The sequence below is a fragment of the Macrotis lagotis genome, chromosome 1 (assembly GCF_037893015.1).
Source record: "Macrotis lagotis isolate mMagLag1 chromosome 1, bilby.v1.9.chrom.fasta, whole genome shotgun sequence".
Lineage (NCBI taxonomy): Eukaryota > Metazoa > Chordata > Mammalia > Peramelemorphia > Peramelidae > Macrotis > Macrotis lagotis.
The window spans coordinates 67,387,592-67,412,766 of NC_133658.1; the positions used below are offsets into that span (position 1 = coordinate 67,387,592).

The following is a 25,175-nucleotide window of genomic DNA, read 5'->3' on the forward strand; positions in this document are numbered from 1 at the left end:
AGAAGTTGTGGGCCACTGAGTCAATTACTAATCAGACCCAGTGAGACCTCAGGTCACTAGTTCTGGGGATGAACATGTTAAGTCCTTAGTAGCGTGGTTTCTTATTCAGACTGCATCTTGGTTGTTAAGGATTTAACCAGAATGAAGTGAAGTTTAGGAAGTTCCCAGTCAAGCTATATATTGGATTACTGAGGCAACCACCAAATAGAACAGTAGAATCTTGGACAGAAGGGGAAAAGACCAAGATGTCCCCTTTTTAAACTTTCTGCCTATGTTTCTTTGGTTCTAACCATATACTCCATAGTTTGTTGTTTTAAATATCATAGTCTGCTAAAAAAAAACAAACTGTGGACCCTTCTTCAAAATATTTCTTTTAAATGCCTAAAATAAAACAAATGAAATCAATTATGCTGAAAAATAATCTATCTCTGACTTCATCTATATCTCTGTGATTCTCTGTGCCTCTGTCTCTCTCTCCCTGTCTCAGTCTCTGTGTCTGTCTCTCTGTCTCTGCCACTCTATTTCTATCACTTTCTCTGTGATTCTTTTTCTGTCTCTCTCTGTCTTTTTCTGTCTCTGTGTCTTTATCTCTCTCCTGTTTCTGTCTCTGTTTCTGTTTCTTTCTGTCTGTCTCTGTCTCTCTGTCTCTGTGTTTCTCAACTCTATCTCTCTCTGTAGCTGTCTTTCTGTCTCTGTCTCTGTTGCTCCCCCCGCCCAAATTCATGAAGCTCAACTTACAAAGCCCTCCTCTACACCATGTTTGCTTATGCCTGAAGCCAGATTCTACTTAGCATGAAACCACCACACACCAGCACTCTTCTTACTAGCAAGCTCCACTGAATGATCTGAATGAAATACCAGTATAGTCAGCTGCATTGTGTGACAGCTGATAAAGCACAATGGAGCCAGTGGGCAGAGTGGACCATACTCCTCACTGCTCATGGCTGCACCTGTGATTGTTCTCTAAAGCCACCAAATCTCCTGACAACTGTAGTATGTAATTGGGGCATACATGTGTAGTACATAATTGGGGCATATACATGTGTATTTCTTTGAGGTGTGTGTCTAAAGGATAATTGATAATCCTTTAGTTCATAGGAATGGAATGTAGGGAAGGATGATATTTTCAAGTAATTCCAGGGTCTCTAAATGTCAAGTGATAGATGATTTAATCCTCTCTATATTTTTCCCCTTACCCATACAGGTATAATCAGAACAGCGCTTCCAAACATGGACAGAGAAGCCAAGGAAGAATATCATGTCGTAATACAAGCCAAGGATATGGGCGGACACATGGGCGGACTCTCAGGGACAACCAAAGTGACAATTACACTTACCGATGTCAATGACAACCCACCAAAGTTTCCACAGAGTAAGTGCTGAGATTTTTTTAAAAGAACAATTTTATTAATAATACTAGTAGTTCTGTTTTCATTTCATATTCAACATAATAACATCATGACATAGATACCTCAGGAATTATAATCCCCAAAGGTAGTACACGTGGGTCCTCCTCCATTCTTGTTTTGAGTCTTCCAAAGAGTTCTTTCAAGCTGCCAAATAGAGGAAACCATTAAAGAATATGTCAGAGTCTATTAAGTTATAGTTAGACAAAAAGAACATTCCAAGTTGAAAACATGATGCTTCACACAATTAAGAAAATATATTTGCCTGAGGATAATTCTGTGGATATTCCCTCATATACTCAAATTGACTCTGATATGGGCAAATTGGGAAGGCCAGAATAAAGAGTGGTCAATAGAAAAATATTCTTTAAAAAAATCATGTCAGCAAGCATTTAAAAGAGCTTACTATGTACCAAAAAAGTTAATTCAAAGTAGGCTACCAGGTCTAAGTGACATCAAAACATAGAAGTTATCCTTACAAAGGTACAGTGTACCTTTGGCCTGGCAGACTACAAATATCACAGACAGAATCTGGAGGAGAATTATGAAATGGTAAGTCTCACCTTTTTGCAAAATGTAACCCTTGGCTTTAAACCTTTAAAAGTCCATCTTTCTGGTTCCAGACCCATTTTGGAAAGTACCAAAATTTTTATATAAGGTTCCTGAAGGACAGGGACAGTTGATTTATCTCTTTATATCTCTAACATATGGCAGAGCATCATATATGTTTTAGTTGTTTAATAAATGCTTGTGTACTAAATAAATTAATTTGTCCCAGAATTTATACTTTTCATTTCTTTTTAAAAATTCTGATAATTGAAAATGAATTCAGTATACCAGGACTCAGAAATTTCTCATCTACTACCTCTGAGATTGAGGCCAGAACTCTATGACTCCTGATCCCCTAATTATTTTTTACTATTTCTTTGGTATCAGTGGATCAGTGGATACCCAAATCTGCCAACAGATACCTTCTTCTTTCACACTCATATCTCCACACACTTCCAGAATGCCCCCCCTTTTTTTAGGTTTTTGTAAGGAAATGGGGTTAAGTGGCTTGCCCAAGGCCACACAGCTAGGTAATTATTAAGTGTCTGAGGTCGGATTTGAACTCAGGTACTCCTGACTCCAGGGTTGATGCTCTATCCACTGTGCCACCTAGCTACCCCTAGAATTCCCTTTCTATGTTTGATTTACATAGGGAAAACTATATATATATAATATAATTTATATGTATATAATATATATCTGTATATATGGATAGATGGAGAGAGAGAGAGAGAGAACAAGAGATGATTCACTAGGATGTTGTCTTTTTTATTTGTTTTTAAAAGAAAATAGGCAAAATAGATATCATCCTCCAGTATTAAAACAGATGAGTATGATTGTTGAACCACTGTCAGTAATATTCAAAAGATCACAAAGAATGGGGCTGTAGGAATGGAGAAAGGCAACTGTCTCAATTTTTGTAAGACAGAGACAGAGACTCATGTTGGGGAGGGGAGAGAGAGAGAGACAGAGTTAGAAATTTCATTCTTTTTCCTTCTACAAACTTTAAACATGTTTTATTGATAGCCATATAATTTTTGGGGTGCTTTTTGCAACTCTTTTACTGCCCATGAACTCACTCTCCTTCCCCTAAACAAATATATGTAACAAATATATATATATATGTTGGATATAGATATAGAAATAAATTAGATATATGCATATATATGTAAATTTGGGAGTCATGTGTAAAGAGATGATGATTAAATCATTGGAACCTTATGAAATTATAGAGGAAGAGAGTATTGAGAGAAATGAAAACAACCTAGGACATAGTTCAAGGCAAAGGAAAAGGACATAATTGATTATCTTGCAAAAGGAAACTTAGAAGAATTAATCCCACTGATAGGGACATAGACATTAAAGGACTGCATCATAAAAAGTCAGGAGGAAGAGACGAGCAACAGTACCACGTGATCCAGTGTTTGGTACAAAAAAATGAGACCTTCTGGTAATTGTTGTTCAAGTCATTTCAGTGTCTTCATGAATTCATTTGGAGTTTTCTTGGCAAAAATCCTAGAATGGTATGCCATTTCCTTCTCCATTTTACAGATGAGGAAACTGAGACAAAGAGTGTTCAGGGATTTGTCCTGGGTCACACAGCTAGTAAGTGTCTGAGACATAATTTGTACTTGGGAAGATAGTGCTCTATGCACTCAGTCACCCAGGTGTCCCCACAATTTAACCTACCTAATCTCTTAAACACTATTCCTTTGGAATGTAGTCTTTAAATATGCTGGTACTAAGTCTTTTTATGTTCCAAAAGTTCAGCAAAGTCTAGAACATCATGAATTGTAAGATTAAAATCAAAATAGAAAATACAATACTAATATAATAATAATAGCTACCTTTAAGATGCATAAATTGCTGCTTTCAATGTAGCATGTCACTTCTCTACATAAATCTGAGGACATTGATAGTTCATAGATTATTCTCTTATTTTCCTATTATTTACTTACTAGACTTCAAATCAGCAAACATGGACCATCATTTGAATTTTAATCTTACCTTTACTGCTTTTCTCTACTATCAGACTATTTCCTGGCTTGCAATTTCCTGTTAGGATCCTATTCTATCCATGAAGCCTTCTCCTCTTGCCAATGTGCATCCTTGCCTGTCCTTATTCTGAAGTTGTATTATATTTACAATCTGTTCTGCATACTCTTTCATTCAATTATCTGCTGCACTTTTTGGTCCTCCCTGATTTTTTAAAAGAGGTTGTGGGTCTTTTGTTGTGCAAGTTTTGTCACTTCCAAATAAATTTTTAATTATAAGTGTCATTCCCTATACCATTCTTCTATTCTCATATGTTTCATACAATGTTGAACATGATAAAGATGCTCACTTGGTGATTGATTAAGCAGTTATTGTTATTAAAACGTTCTAGATGTTGATGAATGAGTAATTAATAGGCACCTAATCATAGAAGACAGAAGATAGCTTTTGTAATTAATTCTTGGGTCTTGTCATTTGCTAATCATTGTCTATATAGGAAGAGATAAGATAATTCTTGCTCAATCTGTCCTCTAGGGCAGAACCAGCATAGAATAGAATTATTAGGAATTATAAATAGTATTAATTTATTGTGAGTTAAGGTAAATTATTTCAGTTATTTTCAAATTCATAGAAATAATTTATTAAATTAATCACATATTAAATGTCTACTATGTTCAAAGAACTCTATATGCTGAGTATTTGTGGGGGACTATAATTATTTCCAGATTTTCAATATGCACAATTAATTATTTTCCTATCTTAAATGTAACTTGGGACAGTGGTTTTCCGTATTACCTCCTACCATGCCTCTACTAGACTTCAAAGAGTCATCTGACATCTATAATAAAGGACATTTGTTTCCCATTTGCTTATTCTTTTTCTTTGTTACTTTTTTTTCTTTGCTTCAATCCACATGAGTTTCAAATCCTTTATGTAACTCATGCTAATGAGATGAATTCTAAATTCTTACTGGTCTGTTGAAGACCTCCTTGAAGGGTCTGTGGTGCTATGGAGATGAAACTGTGTTTTCAAAAATTATGTACCAATGTTTATACTAGAAGTCTGATGGACTCTTTCTATTTGGAAAAGGTTCAAGCTGTGTTTTTGTCCCCCTGAGGACAAGACTAATTGTAAAGTTACCCATAGCTTGAAATTTAGCTACCAAAAGAGGGTTTTTTAAATTAATTTATTTTTAACATAGTTCCTCATTAAGAATTGTCTTCTAAGATATGGAGGCACTGGAATAAATAATGTTGGAGAGAGAACCTTACTGAAATATAAAAAAGCAAGATGTCTTTCACTATAAAAAAAAATGAAAACAAGAAAACAATGATTTCCCTTCCTTCCAGGTGTATACCAGATGTCTGTGTCAGAAGCAGCTGTGCCAGGAGAAGAAGTAGGAAGACTAAAGGCCAAAGACCCAGATATTGGAGAAAATGGCTTAGTAACCTATAATATCATCGATGGAGATGGCATGGAGCTGTTTGAAATTACAACAGATTATGAAACGCAAGAAGGTGTGGTGAAACTTAAGAAGGTGAGAAGAGGCAGAGTGTTCCCACCTATCATGATAGGAACATTCATCTCAGTTAATGATTTCTTTCTTCCTGTCACTTCCCCTGACAAATCCAAAATAAATTATGCCCCAGAAAAAACCTGGATTAATCAGAGTTTATGCAAATGGTTTAGGGTTCATACATGAAACTCACCGCTAATGCCACCTGTCACTTGTTACTGGGCTGGATTAGTGACTCATCTAAAACAGTGGTTCTCAAACGTTTTGGTCTCAGAACCCCATTATACTCTTTAAAAATTACTGAAAATCCCAAATGGCTGGTTATGTTGATTATGACTATCAATATTTACCATATTAGAAGTCAAAAATCATATTATTATAAAAATAGTTTTTAACTCATAGATCACCTGAAATGATTTTGGGGACACTCAGGGGTCTCTGAATCACACACATTTACAACTAGTACTCTATAGGACTGTGGAGAAAAGAGGAGCTTTTAAAAAAGAAATCAATTTCATTTTAAAATTATGACACAATTATATTATATTCTATAACTTATTTTTTGAAACCGATTTACCACTTGAGAAATCAACACCTTTCAATCTTCAAAGCATATTCAGCATGAAATCAGAATTGAGTGATAGGGTTACCTTGGTTTTAATCAAGTATTCATTTTCAATTGGGTAGAGTCCCATGAATATTAAGATACAGTGGGTGATGGTGAAAATTGGATTGTAACACTGATAAAAATTAATTTGAAGAATCAATAAAGAAGTAGAAGATGGAAAAAGAAATATTGAGGTCAACCAGAGCTGAGAGGATGAAGAAGCCATTGGTTATGGAGGAGCTCGTGAATAATGTTAAGTTTTTAATCTATGTAAAACTTTGAGAGATTTAGATTTGGAAAAGGAAAAAAAAACAGTACGGAGTACTTTAAAAAACAGAAATAAGATGAAAACAACGTCAATTACAAAGAAGAAAGATTAAAGAAAGCAGAAGGGTGAAACCTAGTGGATGTATTGAAGCACTGATGATGTGGAAAGATTATTGAATTTGTACTCAGAAAATATAGTATGAAATCCCAGCTGTAGCACCAAGTAAGCTGGTCAGTCAATTAAGCACCTTCTATAATAAACTGTACAAAAGTAAAATGTGGTCCCTGACCTTAAGGAACTCTCAATTGACTGCACCAAAAGGAAATCAAAAGGGGTTTAAGAAAAGTATCTAAGTAAAGGGGTAGCTATTGTAACAGTGAATAGAGCTCCCTGGACTCAGTGACTAGAGCAATTTGGCCTCAGGCACATTAAATGTGTGATCTTGGACAAGTCACTTAACCTGATTGCCTCTTATCCATGGCCACCTCCAGTAGCCATGTCAATTTCAAAAGGTTGGACTATGTTGAATTTTTATTGGAATTTTAGCAGAATTACAGGAACAACATAGATAACAGGATCTGCATCTGGAGCTGAGGACAAAGCAGTCACATTGAAGAAAAACAGCTCCAGTTTTCTTTAGAAAGAACTCTATAGAAAGTTATACTTTGGACTCAAGTGATCCACCAGACTCAGATGTCTTTGGAGGAGAAAGTGAAGCGGGTGACCTCTCCTCTCACTCAAATCCAGTGCATGTGCTTTTCATGGCATCACCTTCCCTGATGTCATGGTCTTCTTCAAGAGTGAAGGACAATAACAGCAACACACAACACTAATGGCATTACCTTTGAGAAAGGAGGACAACCATCATTAACATCATTAGGCAAAAAAGGGCATGATGGAGTCCAGTACGAAAGAATGAAGTTGGTGGCAAATCGGTTGTTACATTTAACAAGTCATTTGCTATCAGTGATCCTATGTATCACTTTCTTCTATAATTCTGATAAATTCTCTAATTCTTAAAATTTGTTGTAAGAGATTTTAAATAAATGGTAACAACAGCACTGATAATAACAGTTTAGGTTTCTATAGATTTTATGTTTAGAAAACATTTTTTTTTTTCCTTTAGCAACCTATAGTAGATAATGTCACTAGGATTTCCATTTTATTTTGTTGTTCAGTTCGGCAACTCTGTGATACCATTTGGGATTTTCTTGGCAAAAATACTGGGATAATTCACCATTTCCATCTCCAGATCATTAAAAAAAAAAAAGACAGAGTTAAATGATTTGACCAGGATCACACAGTGAGTGTCTGAGACTGAATTTGAACTCAGGTCTTCCTGCCTCCAGGTGGCATTCTAAGCATTATCTGTCTAGCTGCCCCATAGGAAAAAATAAAAAAGAACAGTATACAGCATATCCTTCCCTCCAAGCCCATATTTTGCCTGATACAAGAGAAATACTTCTGAGTTTTCTGATGTGAAAAGAAAGCCATACTAATGATATCTGGCATGATACTGTCAGCTTCCGTTACTAATTAATATTACTCTTCTTTTTTCTTGACACTGACATATGAACACTTCACAAACACTAGTCCTGCATCCCATTCTTCACTTTGGATGTAATTGGATGGTTGGTTGAGCAAAGGTTGTCACCTGTTTTCAATGCATTCAGGATATAAACACACAGTGTCTCTACAATCTTGAAACATTGAAATCACCCCATGGAGCTCCAACATTGCAAATGAGCTCCCTGCATATGATTAATCTGCACATTTTTCTCTTCTAATTTAGTGTGTTTATTCCAAGTGAAGGAACAATTTTCTAAAAAGCAACCATTTAAGATTAAGATGGTGGCTACTGTTATTTAATTTATTAAAGAACATTTGTCTCAGCTTCTACTACATAGTTTGGAAATTCAAAGTAAAGAGCAGGAAAGTTATTTTTAAAGACTTAAAGTGAATTTCAATCAAAAATGTTTAACTGCCTAATACCTATTATTTTGGGACCAGTTCTTGTGCTACTCATTTTAATATAAATATAAAAGACAGGCCCTACCCTCAAGGAACTCACATTCTACCAGGAAGATATGCCATGTTCACAGATTTTTTAAAAAGAAAATAGAATAAATTATACAAAATAATACAGTGACTTTTTTGAGGGAGTAACTATTTGAAGATTTAGGAAAGGATTTTTGAAGAAATGGCCTTTAAGCTGAGTTTGGGAGGTAGAGGCAGGCTTAAAGCTGAATAAGGAGAACATTTAAACATAGAAATGGGAAGTCATCTGCTTAAAGGAATATTAATAGTGGATCAGATTCTCTGTATAGAATTGACCAGTTCAAGTTAAAACATATGGCTCATTCAAAGAAAAAATGCTCAACAAGCTGGAAAAAAAAATCTCTGGATTCAGCTCATAAAGTACCTTTAAAAGATGGGTGTATTTTATCCTAAGGATGGTTTCCTAAGAAGGAAATCCTTGGATTTTCTTGGCCAGAGAAGACTTTGTTGGCCCTGAACTGTCCAATTTTTTTTGAACACTTCCTCTGCAATCGACAAACTATATAATCTTCATCTTATTTATCGTCTCTGGAATGCAGTTTCCTTATCTACAAATGGAAATGGAAATGATAATGCTTGTATGATTTCCCTTATGTATTTGTTTTAAGGAAAGTGCTTTATAAATATTTAAAGCCCCAGAGAAATTATTCTACATTCCTATTGCTTTCTATCCAATGCTCCAATCCCCAGTATGGTGTAGTAGTGATCATAGGACTTGGAAACTTAGTGATCACCTCCTTCAGCAGCTCATTTGATAGACAATGAAACTGAGACTCAAAGTTACTTATCCTTCATTATAGGGAATAAGTGTTAGAGTCAAAATTTGACTTGACATCACCATTCTTGAACCTAAAACTTCAAGTCTATGTACTCTATCAGATCCCAGATAGCCAATGTTTTCATCCAGAGAAAAATTGAATATTCAGGGACAGGGGCAAGGATTATCTAGACCAATACCTAGAAATCAAACAAAAACACCTTGAAGGACTTTTTCTGATTATTTGACAATTGAAGATTGCTTTCCTTTTTCTCAAATAATTATTTAAGTGAGCAAATTGTTACTGGGAACATCTATCATCTATCTATCTATTCTATCTATTCTCTCCATCTATTTATCCCTATTATAAGGCAACAATTAATTCTTAATGAGCCAGTTAATATAATTTAATATCTGAAGCCCACATAAATTCTCAATATCCTTCTAACAACCTAAAATGATTAAGGGATACATAGCTTTTGGTAATGGGAATTATAGCTTTAGAAAAATATTCCACCTATAAAAGACCAGAAAATGTCAAAAGGCAGAACTTAGACTGACAGATTAGATAGCAAGAGATCTATCAGAAGGCTATAATTAAGAAGTAATCAGGGTCTAAACTAAAGTGATAACTGTTTACATGAACATATATGTGTGAGGGTATGTGAGTGTGTGTGTGTGTGTATATATATATATAAATATATATATATATATATACACATATATATGCATATGACATATTATATAGAGGTACAATCCACAGAACCTGGAAGCTAATTAGATATGAGGAATAAGAAAAAATGACAAGTTCACAATGAGGGGAGTGAGGAAACATAAGTTCAGGATGACTCTGAAGTTGAGGACTTAAGCAACTGGATTAGTGATTGTAGTCTTAAAAGTGAAATTATAAAAGGATGATGTTTGGGTGTTGTTTTGGGGGGCAAGGAGACAGCAGTTAGCAGAGAGGAGATGGGTCTTGACATGTTTAATTTGAGATGCCTTTGGCACATCCAGCTGTAGAAATTCAGCAGGCAATTGATTATGTGTGGTTGTAGCTCAGAAGAGAACTGAGACCTAGGTATTAAGATTTGAGGGGTCATTTTTATAGAAATGATCATTGAACACATGGAAGCTGTTAATATCAACAAGGAAGAAGGAGCACAGTGAGAAACAAAAGCATAAGATAAAAGCCTGAGATTTACCTACTCAAAAAAAAAAGGTAGCACACCCACTGTAATCTAGTGCAGAAAAAAATGAGAAGGAAAAGATAAAAATCTAGGAAAAGAACCCTGGAGAACTGTTGTTAAAATAAAGCAAAGAAAAATGGTCAATAGTTTTAAAAACTAAGATTTAAGGAGATAATGCCAAAAATGTGTGTGTGTGTGCATAGATGATGATATGTTTGTATGTTTCCCTATCCATCAATATGTCTTTATACAAAGTCACAACACAAGAACATATCCTCTACAATTGATAATATGTGCCTCTTAAAATAAACTGAATGTGGTCGATTCCCTAATCAAATGGTGAATAAATAGTATAATAGAAGATGAATTGGAAATAACAGTGGTGGTCCTGGGCTTTAACTATTGTCTCTGATATTTGCTTGGGTAAAGCACATCATATTTCTGTGTCTCATCTTTCTCATCTGTAAAACTGAGGGGCTTCTTTCTAGCACCAGCATTCTCTGATGCAATGATGGATGATATTCTTTGTCTTACCAGCCTGTAGATTTTGAAACCAAAAAAGCTTACAGTCTAAAGGTGGAGGCTGCAAATGTTCATATTGACCCCAAGTTCATCAGCAATGGACCTTTCAAGGACACAGTAACAGTGAAGATTGCAGTGGAAGATGCTGATGAGCCACCAATGTTTTTAGCACCCAGTTATATTCATGAAGTCCAAGAAAATGCAGCTGCTGGTACTATTGTTGGTAGAGTCCATGCCAAAGACCCTGATGCTGCTGGCAGTCCCATCAGGTATGTCTGTAACTTAAAGTTTGTAAGCTCAGTATACTGAGCAATGATAATTACTAGTGATATATGCAAAAATACTGGGTTTAAGGGACCACAACTCCCCCTCCCCCACAAAAAAGCAAAACATTGTTTTTTAAAGAGCTCTATTATCCAAGAAAGCAAACAAATTGGACTTTATTATAGTAAAAAAAGAAGATCAACAGTTATTTTGCTTAATGTTGGTTTGGTTAGGGTTATGTTAAAGGTGCAGGCTCAGTCTGGAAATGAATGGATAATTGGAGAGTTGGAAAGCTGCCAAAACAGAGGAATAAATTATTAAGGTTTGCATATGAAAACTAACAGGCTTGCTTAAGGAGATGAGGGTTATTAAAGAGAGAGAAGTCTGAGAAAGGTCTTTAAAATCCTCTGCATGAAGACAGTCTCAATTTGCAAACCAGAAAATGATGTTAAGATGCAAGAATGGGGTGGAGATCACACCTAAGGAAAAAATTTCCTACTTATAGTAATGGATTGCAGTGTGTGCATGCTAAAATTCTCCTAAGAAGGAGTTTTCTTAATTGAGGAGATATTCATCTCCCTTGCCTAAAAGCATGGGATAATCCATCAGTCACTCTAACCCCTTTAAAGAACTTTTCACTTCTTCCTATGTGATCTTTCAAACCAATTTTCCCTTGACAAAATTGCCATGACATATAAATAGGAGACCTATTGGGGAACAGGACTTTTCTTCAGATATTTGATGGAGTAGTCTACTTGCTCTGCTTATTTCCCAAAAACAGGAGCATGAAAGTTGTAGAAAGACCCATATCCCTTCAACTTATATTTAGAGCTAAAAAGGGAAATAACCAGGCCTGGGGGATTGAAGAGGGGGGGCAAGACTTAGAAGAAATTGAGTTCCTTGTGCCTGAAGGGGATACGCTGAGATTGAATGATCTCTTAGGAGGACTTTTGTAGAAAGGAATCCTATTCACATGTGGACTGGACTAGATAAGGGGTTTCATTCAATGAAGAGATTTTTTTGATTGAGTTCCTAATTACTTAGGGCAGGTTCTGCAAGGTCACTTTCTTTTCACAATTTCAATACCCATATTTGTGCATATGCCTTCTATCCTTTTGTGTTCTATCATTAAAAATCCAAATTCACTAGTAGACTGAATTGAATTTCCATTTTATCACTGTGATGCCAAATGACTGGCATAGTATTGCTGTAGAGATATTATGGCTTTCATTAAAATTGATTCCTCAATTCAACCAATGTATATTAAGTACCTCCTCTGTGGGAGGTGCTGTATTACAATGGAAAGGGTCTTATATTGGGCATTGAAGGGCCATTTATTATTAGTGAGAAATTGGTCAAGTCAATTCATCTTTCTCAAAGTCCTAGTCTCATTATCTAAAAAATTGCCACTTTGGTTGACTCTAAGGTCTCTTTTAGTTCTAAATCTGTATTCCTATTATACTTTGTGAAAGGCACTGAGGATAGAAGGACAAAGACAACGAAACACGTGACCTACAGGCTATTTGGGAACTATAACATGCACACAGATGATTAAATACAAAATAATTTCATATGGGAGAGAGCATTAAGAAGTTGGCTTCTCAGGAATGGTTTCATAGAGAAGGGAACAATAAAAGCAAAATGTTGGAACATAAGTATAGCATGCCCTCTGGTTTATTCCTCACATTTGGCCATATTTGGAGCACCAGGAGGAAAGTTACGACCTCCAAATCAGGTGATAATTATATATTTGACCCAACTAATTAAAGCAGTTCCTAAGTCCTCCCTAGTGTGCTTCCCCTTAATAATAAGACACATTTACTAAGATATCAAGAAGAATTTGTACAAAATATCCCCCTCCCCACCCCCCACCTCTAGCTTGTGGCACATTTTCTCTCTAATACACAGTTTCCCTAGGAAGCACAGACTCAAATTTACATTATGATGGTAGTGAGTTATATGTCCAAAGGACAAGCATGGCAAAGGGCTAACTCATAATTCCTGGAAATGGAATCCTTGTCTCTCTTCATAGATTCTTTAACATAATCCCTTTTGGGGACAGAGTCTCTACCATTCCTCTTTGACTTGATCATTATGTCTCAAGCTTTCTTTGGATGATTATCTACAATCTTCTGTCCTAGCCACTTCTCTCTCTCCTCTTTGATGAATGCATTATTTCCCTCTGGTACATGGCCACCTCTGATGACATGATCCATGGTGAAGGGGATTCAGGTGAAATCATTTATATTAGGCAATCATCAAAGCTTAAAACCCAAACCCATATCTTCTCACTTTTGTCCATTTCTCATTCCCTCGCTCTTTATGTATTCACTATGTACTCTTACTTCATCTCCCTTGACTAGACTGTCAACTCCTTGAAGGCAGAGATCCTGTCCTATAAAATCTTTCCAGTTATAGCTGAGAAGCTCCTTAGAGTAATAGAAATGTGTTGATTGATGAGTTAGTTCTCAGAACTCAATAAAATGAGCCCTTTTGGAGGCAGGTTTCTTATTCTCATTTTCCTTTAAGGGCCAGTGCTGTCAACTATTTTTAGGGAATGAATAATTCATCTAATAAGTCTATTAATGGGCTTTTTCCTGAGCACCATTGTAAGGAAACAATTAATATGAAGGAGTGTTTTCTGACCTAGTTCACTTCTTTATCCATTTAGATTCTGCAGCTTACTCTCAGGTTTTCTAGCCAAGTGTGGCATCTAAATTCAAAATGAATGTGGGCCAAACACCTCCTTTCGAATCACAGTATCCTAGCATTTCAGAACTGGAAGGAATCTTAGATCACAGATTGTTAGAGAGGCAATGTGATAGAGTAGATTGAAAAGGGGGGGGGAAGTGCTAACTGAGTCAGAAGATCTGGATTCATTCCCAGCTCTGAAATTTAGTAGTTGAGGTGCCATGAAAAAAAATATTTCCTGAGTCTGAGTTTTGCTGATCCATAAAATGGCTAAAATGATACCTCTAACACCCCACCTTATCATGTGCTTATCATAAGTAAAACATTACATAAATGTGATATACTACTGGTACAAATGGAGGGTGTCTCAAAACCCTAACTTTAATAAAATTAAACTTTAACATTAATACATTTAAACTTGAGCATTAGTGAATCTAAAACTGTACTGGGACATCTTTCTAGGAAATTCTACATAGCTGAGCATCAGGACAAAGAGTCTATAAATATCTGCCTGAAAGTTTTATTTAAGGGTGTAAAGTTTTCAGGGACACTACTGGGGATGGAATAGATGTGTTTATAGCAATATATCAGTTATTAGAATACCAAAGCACTTCAGAATATAAACTTTTTGACTAGAAAACACAGAATGTTAGAGTTGGAAAGACACTTAAAACATTATCTAGTTTCACCTCTTCATTTTACAGATGAGAAAACTGAGGCCCAAAGAGGTCAAGTTACTGAGAACACACATAAAGTGAGTTATTGGCCAGAGGCTCTGAATAGTAGGTAAGCAGAGTAACCAGATTTAGAGCCATCTGATGCTATTCACAGGTTTTATTCCTCTTCAGAACTGAACTACACGAATAGGTCTGAAATTAAATAGCATTAGCATAAAATTTCGTTAGCATCTCAAAATGAATAAAGATAAGGAGATTGATTTTTAAGACCATAATGAACCTTGAGAGATAAATTTAGATAAATTTGGAATTATTTAATGTGCCGTATGCTAGATGCTGGCAAAAGCTGTAGAATTTGTGATTTTCTGAGTAGTTGGGGAGCTGGATAAACTTGTTCCCTAAATTCATCTTCATAAATATTCAGGTGATGGATGGATGTAGTAAATATGGAAGAAAATGCATTTATTCGTTGCACTTCTCAATCAAATGTGTTGTCATTTTCTTTCAATGTATTATAGAAAGTATCTTTTAATGTTACAGAATGTTTTCTATAGAAAAAACATAATATGATGATGGAGGGGAATGAAACTATAGAGATTATAAGCACTCTGAAGGCAGTAATTATATCTAAACTTTTTTCCCCTTAGAAGCTAGTATAATATCTTACAGAAGTAAGACAGTAACATGTTTACCAAATTGAATTGAATTTCATAGATTGCCAATGGGCAGACCATATCATCTTTCTGAAGTCAAGGTTTTCTTCTCTGTAGATGGAGGTGGGAAATTGGACAATCTCTAAAATGCCTTCTAGTCCTTCAATTTTTATATTCTAAAACTTGTTCCCATTCTGACATTCTAATTCTAATATCTTTCACACAGCTAACATTCTATTACAGCTTGTCTAATGCTTCTATTCTATGTTCTAACGATCCTTCTAAATCTAACATTCTCTGTTCTATATTCTAATATTCCTTCCATCTCTAAAATTATTATGATACTAAAGTAATAATCTGAAAAGTTCAATCCAAAGAGGTTTAAACATTGCAACATTAAGCTGCCTGGGTTGTGGCCTGTTTAAAATCTTAATTTGTATTCTGCTTAGATATTCAATTGATCGGCACACTGACCTCGACAGATATTTCAGTATTGGTCAAGAAGATGGTTTTATTAAAACCACAAAACCTCTGGATAGAGAGGAAACAGCCTGGCTCAACATTTCTGTCTTTGCAACTGAATTCCGTAAGTATTCTTTCAAGAGTTTTTGAATGGTCTTTAATGAGGATTATATTCCTTTACACATCTTTACATTATTTTTTGTGTGAACAACAATATACTAGATAGCCATAACTAAAAGGTTTTCTCAGTCCTAAACATGATTTTCACCCTTGCTCCTAAGTGGAAGGGGGTGACAGAACTAGTGCAAAAAGAGATTTCTTTCTTCTATGGCAGAAATGAATACAAATTTGGCAAGTAATTGTCCCTGAGGTAATTCAGTCTTGAAGTTTAATCTAATATTCTCTGGATGAATTCCTGTGAACAACTTCCATATATGAATCTGTCAAACTTAAAGCCCCCTGGACCATTCAACCAGTATACTTTGGGACCCTTAATCAATGGTCATGAGCCATGAGCTGTTTGGGGAAAGAATATCTCCCCTTTTGAAGTGAATGTGTTCATCAAGTAGCCACCATGGTGGAGTGAGAATATATTGCTTTTTTATTTGCAAATTCAACTTTACCCACAGACCACACCACCAAACATTTCAAATGACAATACTTATCATGAAAATCTACTGCTTAGATGACAGATCATTGGGATTGACTATATATATATATATATATATATATATATATATATATATATATATATATATATATATATATTAAGGTTAAGGAAAACCCTTAAGGAAACCAATGGAGAAACTATCCCTTGCCCTTATTGTGTACACTTTTTTTCTTCCAGACAATCGTCACCAGGAAGCTAAAGTCCCAGTTGCCATCAGAGTTATTGATGTCAATGATAATGCTCCCAAATTTGCCGCCCCATATGAAGGCTTTATTTGTGAGAGTGACCAGACAAAACCTGTTTCTAATCAGGTACATCCTACCTCAAGTTATTGAACAATGATACATGAAATTCTTTGAAGTGGTTTAATGATTATTTTATTTCCTTTCATAATTAGAGTCTTAGTTAACCTAGTAATAATGTTTATCATTTGAAAAAGACTGATGTCCGAAACAGAGACAAAATGAATTTACTCATTTCTTTCCTAGTCAAACCACATCTAAAGTTTGGTTCTTATTTTGGGATCTACATTTATATATGGAAATGGAAAAACTTTAGTATATTTGGAGGAAGGGACTCACATTTAGTGTATCTAGAGAAATGTAATCAGAACAGTAAAGGGACTGCATCATTCTTGAACTAGTTGAAGAAAGTAAGAGAATTTTAGTCTGTAGTAAAGAAGCCTTAAGGGGGAGCTAGGGAGTACAGTGAATAGAGCATTGGCCCTGGAGTCAGGAAGACGAGTTCAAATCCAGTCTGAGACACTTTAATAATTACCTAGTTGTGTGATCTTGGGCAAGTCACTTGACCCCATTACTTTAAATTAAAATTAAAAAACCTTTAAAAATAAAACTTATTGGGGCGGGGGGTGGCTAGGTGGCACAGTGGATAAAGCACTGGCCCCAGAGTCAGGAATACCTGGGTTCAAATCCGGTCTCAGACACTTAATAATTACTTAGCTGTGTGGCCTTGGGCAAGCCACTTAACCCCATTTGCCTTGCAAAAACCAAAAAAATAAAAAGAATTGAGATAGATATCAAATCTATAAAAGACCATCATGTGAAAGAGGAATTAGGCTTATTCTGTGAAGGTCTAGAGGGGGGAAAGACTGAAATCAATGTGTAAAATTTATGAGGAATTAGATTTTACATAAATAAAAAGATTTCCTTATAATTAGATTTTGATGAAAAGTGAATATGATGTCCTGTGTGATAAGAAGTTCCATATCATTGAAATTCTTTCAGGAGAAGTTGGGGTATCTTCTAATTGATTCCATGTCTGGATTGGTGTAGAGTATAGGGAATCTGATGCCCTTCTGGTTCCTTTCAATTCCAAAATGTGATTTCAATTAAAAGCATTAAGTTTGCTAAGATTCAAAGATGGGAGCTAGAAAATTTCAACAAGTGATGTTTTCTTTAAACATAACATCTTTAACAGGCCACTTTCTTTTCTTTTTACAGCCAATAGTTTCCATTAGTGCTGATGACAAGGATGATACAGCCAATGGACCAAGATTTCTCTTCAGTTTACCCCCTGAAATTGTCCATAACCCAAATTTTACAGTCCGAGACAACAGAGGTTTGTATGAAAATTCACTTATATATTCTATGCTTCCTCACCAAAAAAAAAAAAAAATGATAACAAATGACTCTTCTGTTGTAGAGCACCTAAATGATGAATAATCTTTTTATTTTTTTTCAAAACCAAAATCTTACTGAAAGTATGGTACATAGAAATAAATGACTCTTGGTTTTAAATAAATCAATGCAAAAACAGTTATGATATCCTCATTGTCAGCATACTTTCCACTTGCACAGATCAGAGTCCCTCCCAGACATTGTAGACAGTGTCATGAATTTCATGGTTTTATGACTAGGGAGAGAACTAAGGCATATTGGTTGAAGAAACCAGAGAACTTTAACCTGGAAAAGAAGACAGACACATAAATACATGGAGACTTTCTTCAAAAGTAAGAAAGTTTACCTTGTGGGGAAAAAAAAGCACTAGAATTTGATGAGTCCCTTTGGACTCATAGAGCATTGGTCAGGAATATTATAGAAGAAATTTCTATTTATATATGACTTGACTTAGATAATGTCTTGGGTCTCTTCCAGTGCTGAGTTCTATAATTTTTGTTAGCTACGGCCAAAACAATTCAAAAAATAAATAAATGAATACATTCTTACCTGGTGACTATCCTTCTGGTGAGAGACTCTATGCACTTAGCTAGGCAGATCTCCAAATAAGAAACACCATTCCATCTTTGGGCTCATCTTTGAAGGTTTTCCAGCGTACAAGGATTTGCCAAAGATTATGCTGCACTCATGAGGTTTTCAAGGTCACCTCCACTTAATCATAAATTATTAAAGAAGAGTTTCCATAAGATTTTTCATGAAGAACTTCTCCGTATCAGGCTTTTTTGGTTTATTTTTGTTGTTATTATTGTTTAATGTTTTGTTTGTCTGCTTTTGTTATCGTTTCTGTGGGGTTGTTTGCTTGATTTATGTCTGGTCTCTATCGCTTACCAGCTTCATGAACCTGGGAAAACTGTACCATATTTTCTTTATCTACAAAAGAGTGGATTGTGTGAGATGGGAAGATTTACTATCATCTGCCCTCCCTTCTTCACAGGGATCTTTGGAGATACAAAACTAGCTAGATCATACAATCACTAGAGATGTCAGTAAGGCCTGTATTCAAATCCTACTTTAGTCACTTACTAATAATGTACACCCTTGGACAAGTCACTTAACCTCTTCCTACCTCAATTTCCTCTTTTGTAAAATGATCAGAACAAAATACCTACTTTCTAGGACTGATGTGAAAATAAACATGAGTATTTGGAAAGCATTCCCTTAAACCAATATATATGTTATTTATTAATATTATAATTAATCCTGACATCAAAACTCCTGTAATTAGAAAGTAATATCCAACTGCAAGGGGTTATCATGATGATTATGAGTAATTAAGCTTGAATTAGGTTAGATGGAGAATGTACTAGAGATGTTTGCTATATTAAAATAAAAAAGTGATCCCTTAAGTTATTAAAAAATAGATAATCAACCTTCTTTAATTACTAGTTTGGTACATTTGGATTTTATTTCTACACAGAATTTACTTTAAGCAGGACACATCTATGATGTCTGAATTGACACCAAGGATTTTGGGGAATATAAATCCTAAAAATTCCCTACCTGCATATGTAAAACCACTTCACATCAACTTGTGAGAGGTGGTGTCTCCATTTCTTTATCTATTTCACCTCCTCTGTTAATTCCCCTATATCATATATATTTCTCTTTCCTACTAAGTACTTGTGATATTTTGACAAAGCAAAATGCAAGTCAATTCACTACATTATTCATTTTATCAAAGAATAGACTGATTAGCAGTTTGAGAGAATTCCTTGTTCTGCTATTATGACAACTATAATATGTCTAAAGTATTTTTCTAGCAAATTGGCATACATATATTAATCTGGCCAAAGGGTTGTCATGAGGAATAGGAATTTTATTTGTTTGTTTAGTCCCAGGGGTCAGAACAAGAAGGAAAGAGTAGATATTGTTAAGAGAAAGATTTCAGTTTGATGGAAAGAAAAAAAACAAAACAAAACAAAAAAGTCCTAGCCATCATTATAGAAAAGGGGAAGGAGCTATCTTACTAGATTGAATGTCCTTTTGCTGAAAAACTTTACCAGTCGGGTCATGTTGTTAATTTGCCTGGGGAGTTTAGAGGTATTATCTCTGTTCAGGTCTGAATTAGACTAGGTTTTATAATTCAATACTTCCATTTTCCAGTCCTCAGTTTCTTTATAGGCAAAACCAAAAAGCAAACAAAAAACCCCCCAACTTTATAGGGTTGTATATATTTTGAAATTTAAAGAATTTAATTTTTGTTGTTAATTATCTATAGGACATCTATAGGAATTTTTTTTTTTTTGCTTTTTTGCAAGGCAAATAGGGTTAAGTGGCTTGCCCAAGGCCGCACAGCTAGGTAATTAAGTGTCTGAGACAGGATTTGAATCCAGGTACTCCTGACTCCAAGCCTGTGCTTTATCCACTATGCCACCTAGCCGCCCCATAGGAATTTGTTTTTGCTTATAGTTTTATCCCAAGTTTTAAAATAGGAATCAATCCCAATTTGTAGTTTTGCATTAGCATTTGTAAGCCAGTCAGTGTTTTATCTCTTTCTTCTGTTTGCTTATAAATAAGGTAATACCGAACTAGAAACTCCATTTTGTGAGAATTGCTAGGTGGGTTTTTATTTTTTATTTTTTTTAAAGAAAAATGACTTTATTAGCTGTGGCAAACCATTAATGAAAACTCTAATGTTTGGTGCTGTTACAGAGCTTGAAAGTGAATATAGTCCTATAATTATCATTTAAGAGAGTTCCTTTCTACTGGGCTCCTCGAAGTAATTACATATTGCAGTAATCCGAAAGAAGTAATCACATTCTCCATCTTATTCATAGACAACTTTGTTACTAAGCCTCTCTGTACTGACTGTTTCCCATTGAAAACATAAGATAATGGGTTAGCTCATGCTGAGCTAGCGCATCCCGTCCCTTCCTTGCTGAGTGTTTACTCCCATTATACCATGTAAATAAACAGCATTATGTTTGCCTATATTCCACATAAGCATTTGGTATCTTGAAAAATAAGAGAGCAAAACTATTTTAATGCACACAGGCCTTTTTTTCTTCCTACCCTAACTCCCCCTCCTCTTCATCCTCTCTTTAATCTTGTACTGTTCTCCACACTAATCTTCAAAGGAGACTCAGTGGAGAAAATCAGGGCAGAACACTTAGATACCTCTTATTTAATCAAAACCATCATGGAATCTTACTTTTGTGTGTGTGTGCATGTATAAGCTTCTGTGAATGCATACACACACACACGCGCGCACAACACATACACACAGGTAAAGAAGAGTAGTTACTCTACTTTTAACGTAATGGAAAGAGCTCTGGACATAGAAGTAGAATACCTGAGTTCAAGGTGTAACTAAGTCTGGCATTTTCTATTTATAGGACTATAGGAAAGTCATATAGAGGTAGAATTAGCTGATACAGAAATCATGACTTCAGAATCAGAAGACAATATTTTGCAAAATAGATGAGATATTGTGATAATTTCCTGGTCTGCTATTATTACTACTATAAGTATCAAAAGCATATTTTTTTCTTTAAACCCAACTGACACTCCCCAACTATGTGACCTTGGACAAGCTACTTGACCTCCCTGGGCCTCAGTTTCCTCACCTGTAAAATGACTATGTTAACTTAGGTAGCTTAAATACTAACTCTTGTTCTGTGAGACTATGGACTCTCTGAACTTCAATATCATTTATAAAATGGGGTGATGGTATTTATATAGTCTACTCCGCAAGGTATTTGTGAAGAAAGTACCCAATAGACCATAAAGTGCTTGTAAATGTAAACTATTCTTTAAGAGTTTATCAGTATGAGGGACTCCAATCATGGAAATTCCCTTCACAGATGAAGGATAGCAACAGATCTGCTCTTAAGAGAATTATTTGAGACATTGAGAAACTATGTGACTTGTCTATGTTCACAAAGCTAATACAAGTAAGAATCAACACTTGAACCTCCTGACATATCTGCTACACCAAGTTGCCTCTCTTTGCTGTTATAATTTCTCTGAATAAAATGTTAGCCTTTTGTGACATTTCTCCTTAATTATAATCTTCTAGAGTAGCCTGGTGACACAGTCGGTAGAGTACTGGACTTGGTGTGAGAAAGAACTGAATTCACATCCTGTCTTGAACACTATCTTGAGAATAGACAAATCTCTTAAACTTTCAGCCTCAGTTTCCTCATTGGTAAATTCAGGTAATAATCTGACCATCCTCACTGCTGCTTGAAGATCAAATGAGATAACATATTCAAAGCACAAGATGATGATGATGATGAAAATGAAAAAAATGATAATGGAAGCATGAATAGCATGAATTATTTATAGAAACAGATAACATGCACAAATCACATCATGATAATGATGATGATGATGATGATGAAAATGAAAAAATGATAATGAAGGCAGGATTGGTATGTTTATGGGAACAATGAGGCAGGATGTTGTAGTGAAACAAGGCTGCTTCTGGAAATCAGGAACCATGAAATCTAGGCATGAGTTTTCTTTTTCTCCTTGAATAGGATACTTCATCCTCCCAGGGGATCTGTAAATCAGGCTAAAATTTTAATCCAGGTCAAAAGCAAACAAGCCAATTTAAAAAAAAAGATGATTAGGTGTCAGATTTAGAAGAATGGGCTTCAAAATTAGGGAAGTGCTGCTGCCCACAATGTTCTCTTACCTGATCACTCCACATCTAGATGACTTCATGTTTTTAAAAGGAATATTAATAAACTGGAATATATCCAAAGAAGGGCAAGCAGAATGATTGGAGTCATTTTACTTCTTAAGGGTCTTTCAGACCTGTTATCTCATTTGATCTCATAACACTTGGTGATAAATAGGTCCAAGATGAGTGATGATAAAAATGAGACTGTGGCTTACTAGTTCTTTTAAAAGTCATATAACTACTTAATGAGTTTCCTGACTTCCATTCCTTTAAACCACACTGACACTGGTTCTGAGAGTAGAGAATAGAGAGTACTTCAAATTTAAGAAGTTGTTCTTTTGGGCCAAGTATCCAAATCAGCAAAGGTGAGATATAGGGGCAGAGATGACCTTAAAAAAGAAAATATAGTAATGGATTTGATGGGGCTGGAGTGGTTAGTGTCTTGGGGATCTCTCAACTCTGACATTCTGGGCTTTGTGTTCCCTTCTAACTATAACACATACCACATTCTGTGATACTTTCTAGCTCTCACAATCTAGAATAGTGAGGTACCATTCTATTTGCATACATGCTAGCTTTAATAGTTTCTTTTCCACTTTCCATTTTTCAAACAATCACATTCTCAGATATCTTCCAGGTTTTAATTACCTTCCTAATTTCCTTGATTTTCTATGCAAATTGGAAAGAAGGAAGATTGATCATTAATTTTTTTTTGTTATTGGGCAAATATTTCATATTCCTCCTTAACATTCCTTGGAATTCATTCCTCTCTTCATATCACTGTCACTATTTATATTTTAACTATTGTATAACCATAAACAAGTCACCTAATGTCCTTGGACCTAAATGGGAAAATAAGAGAACTAGACTAGATAAGCTTAAAGATTTTTCCAACTCATACATTCTATGAGTTATGTAATAGACCAGTAATTATGCTTAAGTCTTGATTGGGCCACTGGGTCCCTTCCCTTTGACCTTCCTTGATCTCAGTCTCTTCATTTTTATCATCAGAAACAGCATACTGAAGTCTACCAACAAAGACAGTTGTGAAAAATTACAGAAAATGAGAATGCAAAATGTAATTATGACAATCTCATTTTGTGAGAATGGAATGAGAAAGGGTAAGCAAAATAGTGAAGTTCACTAATTATGGGATGAAACTTTGCTTTGGCAAAGACTCTTTTAACACATATGTAAGAGGCTCATTACTGGCATTTAGGACATAATCATGGTTCATTTGTCCCTATATAAGTGAAACCTGAAAACATCAGCAGCTAGTTTTTTCAAAGACTGAACATCAGTTCATTGATTTGGTTGTCTGCCTCAGGTGGCACCTGGAAATATCTTCCCCTAAAAATGTGCCTAAAAGGTAGTAGTTACTTCCCCAGAAGGAAGCACTCCTGTTCACAAGTCATCATGCATAAAAGAAGTTTGAATCAATATTGTTAAGTGCATTGGCAGGTCTCAAAACCAATATCATATGTAGTAAAGATAGAACAAAACAAGCAAATACATAAAAACATCAGCAAAGCCTCCCTTCTCTTTCTTGTAAGCTCTCTGCTGGTAAGCAAAACATTAGATTTATGTGAAAACTAGCAGGGTAATAGGGTCCTAGGATAAAGAACCATCATACTTATAGTTTGAAAGGGACATTAAAGATAATTTAATCAAAACTTAGATTTATTTTACTTCATGTTGAGGAAACTAAGGCCAAAAGATGAGAAATATCATATTCAAGTCATGAAGATAGAGAGACAGAGTCAGGATATGAACTAGGGCTCTATAATTTTTCACGACAGACCCTCTTTATAACATCCTGGATATATGAAAATTAGTCATCAAAGATATAATTGAATCAAAATTATAGATCATAAATGGCAGCCCATAGAGTTTCAATTATTCAATGCATAATGACCAATTCCTAAAAATTCTGGAGCCATAGGAAGACAGAAAAAATAGACAAGAGTCACAAGTTATGAATTTAATTTCTGGATTGAAAGCACACTCAATGTACTTGCCTTTTCTGAGTTCAAAGAGTGTCCCAGGAAACCTGTGTTTTGTGTGTGGGACAATTTATAGAGATGAATTAGAGGCCGAAAGAAAGCATAATTATTTACATAAGCTAAAATGGAGAACATTAAAAGAATCTGCCATTTTGATCTGCCAACACATCCTTGTCCATATTGGAGCAATTAAAATAAACTTTTGCAAGACCATCTTGGCTGTCTTTAAATTATACAAGCAGAAGACCAGAAGTATCTCAGTATGCTATTTGAGGCTGCTCATAAAAAATATGTCCTCAATTTAGGGGGAAAAAGATAGATGCCAAGTGGTCTAATCATGGTAAGCTTGATTCTGCTATATAAGCTCAGCCAAAATTCTCTCTAAATGTTCACATGTAACTGAATTTTCAAGGAAAAATTAACCCTAGAAATAGTGGAATTGACTTGGAGGAATATAGTAGGAAGATATACTTTTGGAAATTATGTCATTTGTGTGTATGTGTATATACAGATATACCTAAAAACATATACATATATCATGTGAATGGACATATATATATTCTGAG

At 35.1% G+C, this 25,175-nt stretch overlaps 1 protein-coding gene across 1 annotated transcript in view; it reads left to right on the plus strand.

Annotated features, from left to right (window-relative positions):
- Positions 1-25,175, plus strand: part of CDH11 (cadherin 11) — a 115,069-nt gene that overhangs the window by 74,550 nt on the left and 15,344 nt on the right. The window contains exons 5-10 of the mRNA XM_074203207.1: positions 1,205-1,372; positions 5,300-5,487; positions 10,881-11,134; positions 15,600-15,736; positions 16,460-16,593; positions 17,743-17,860. Coding sequence (XP_074059308.1) covers positions 1,205-1,372; positions 5,300-5,487; positions 10,881-11,134; positions 15,600-15,736; positions 16,460-16,593; positions 17,743-17,860 — 999 coding nt within the window. The remainder of the gene's footprint in view (positions 1-1,204; positions 1,373-5,299; positions 5,488-10,880; positions 11,135-15,599; positions 15,737-16,459; positions 16,594-17,742; positions 17,861-25,175) is intronic.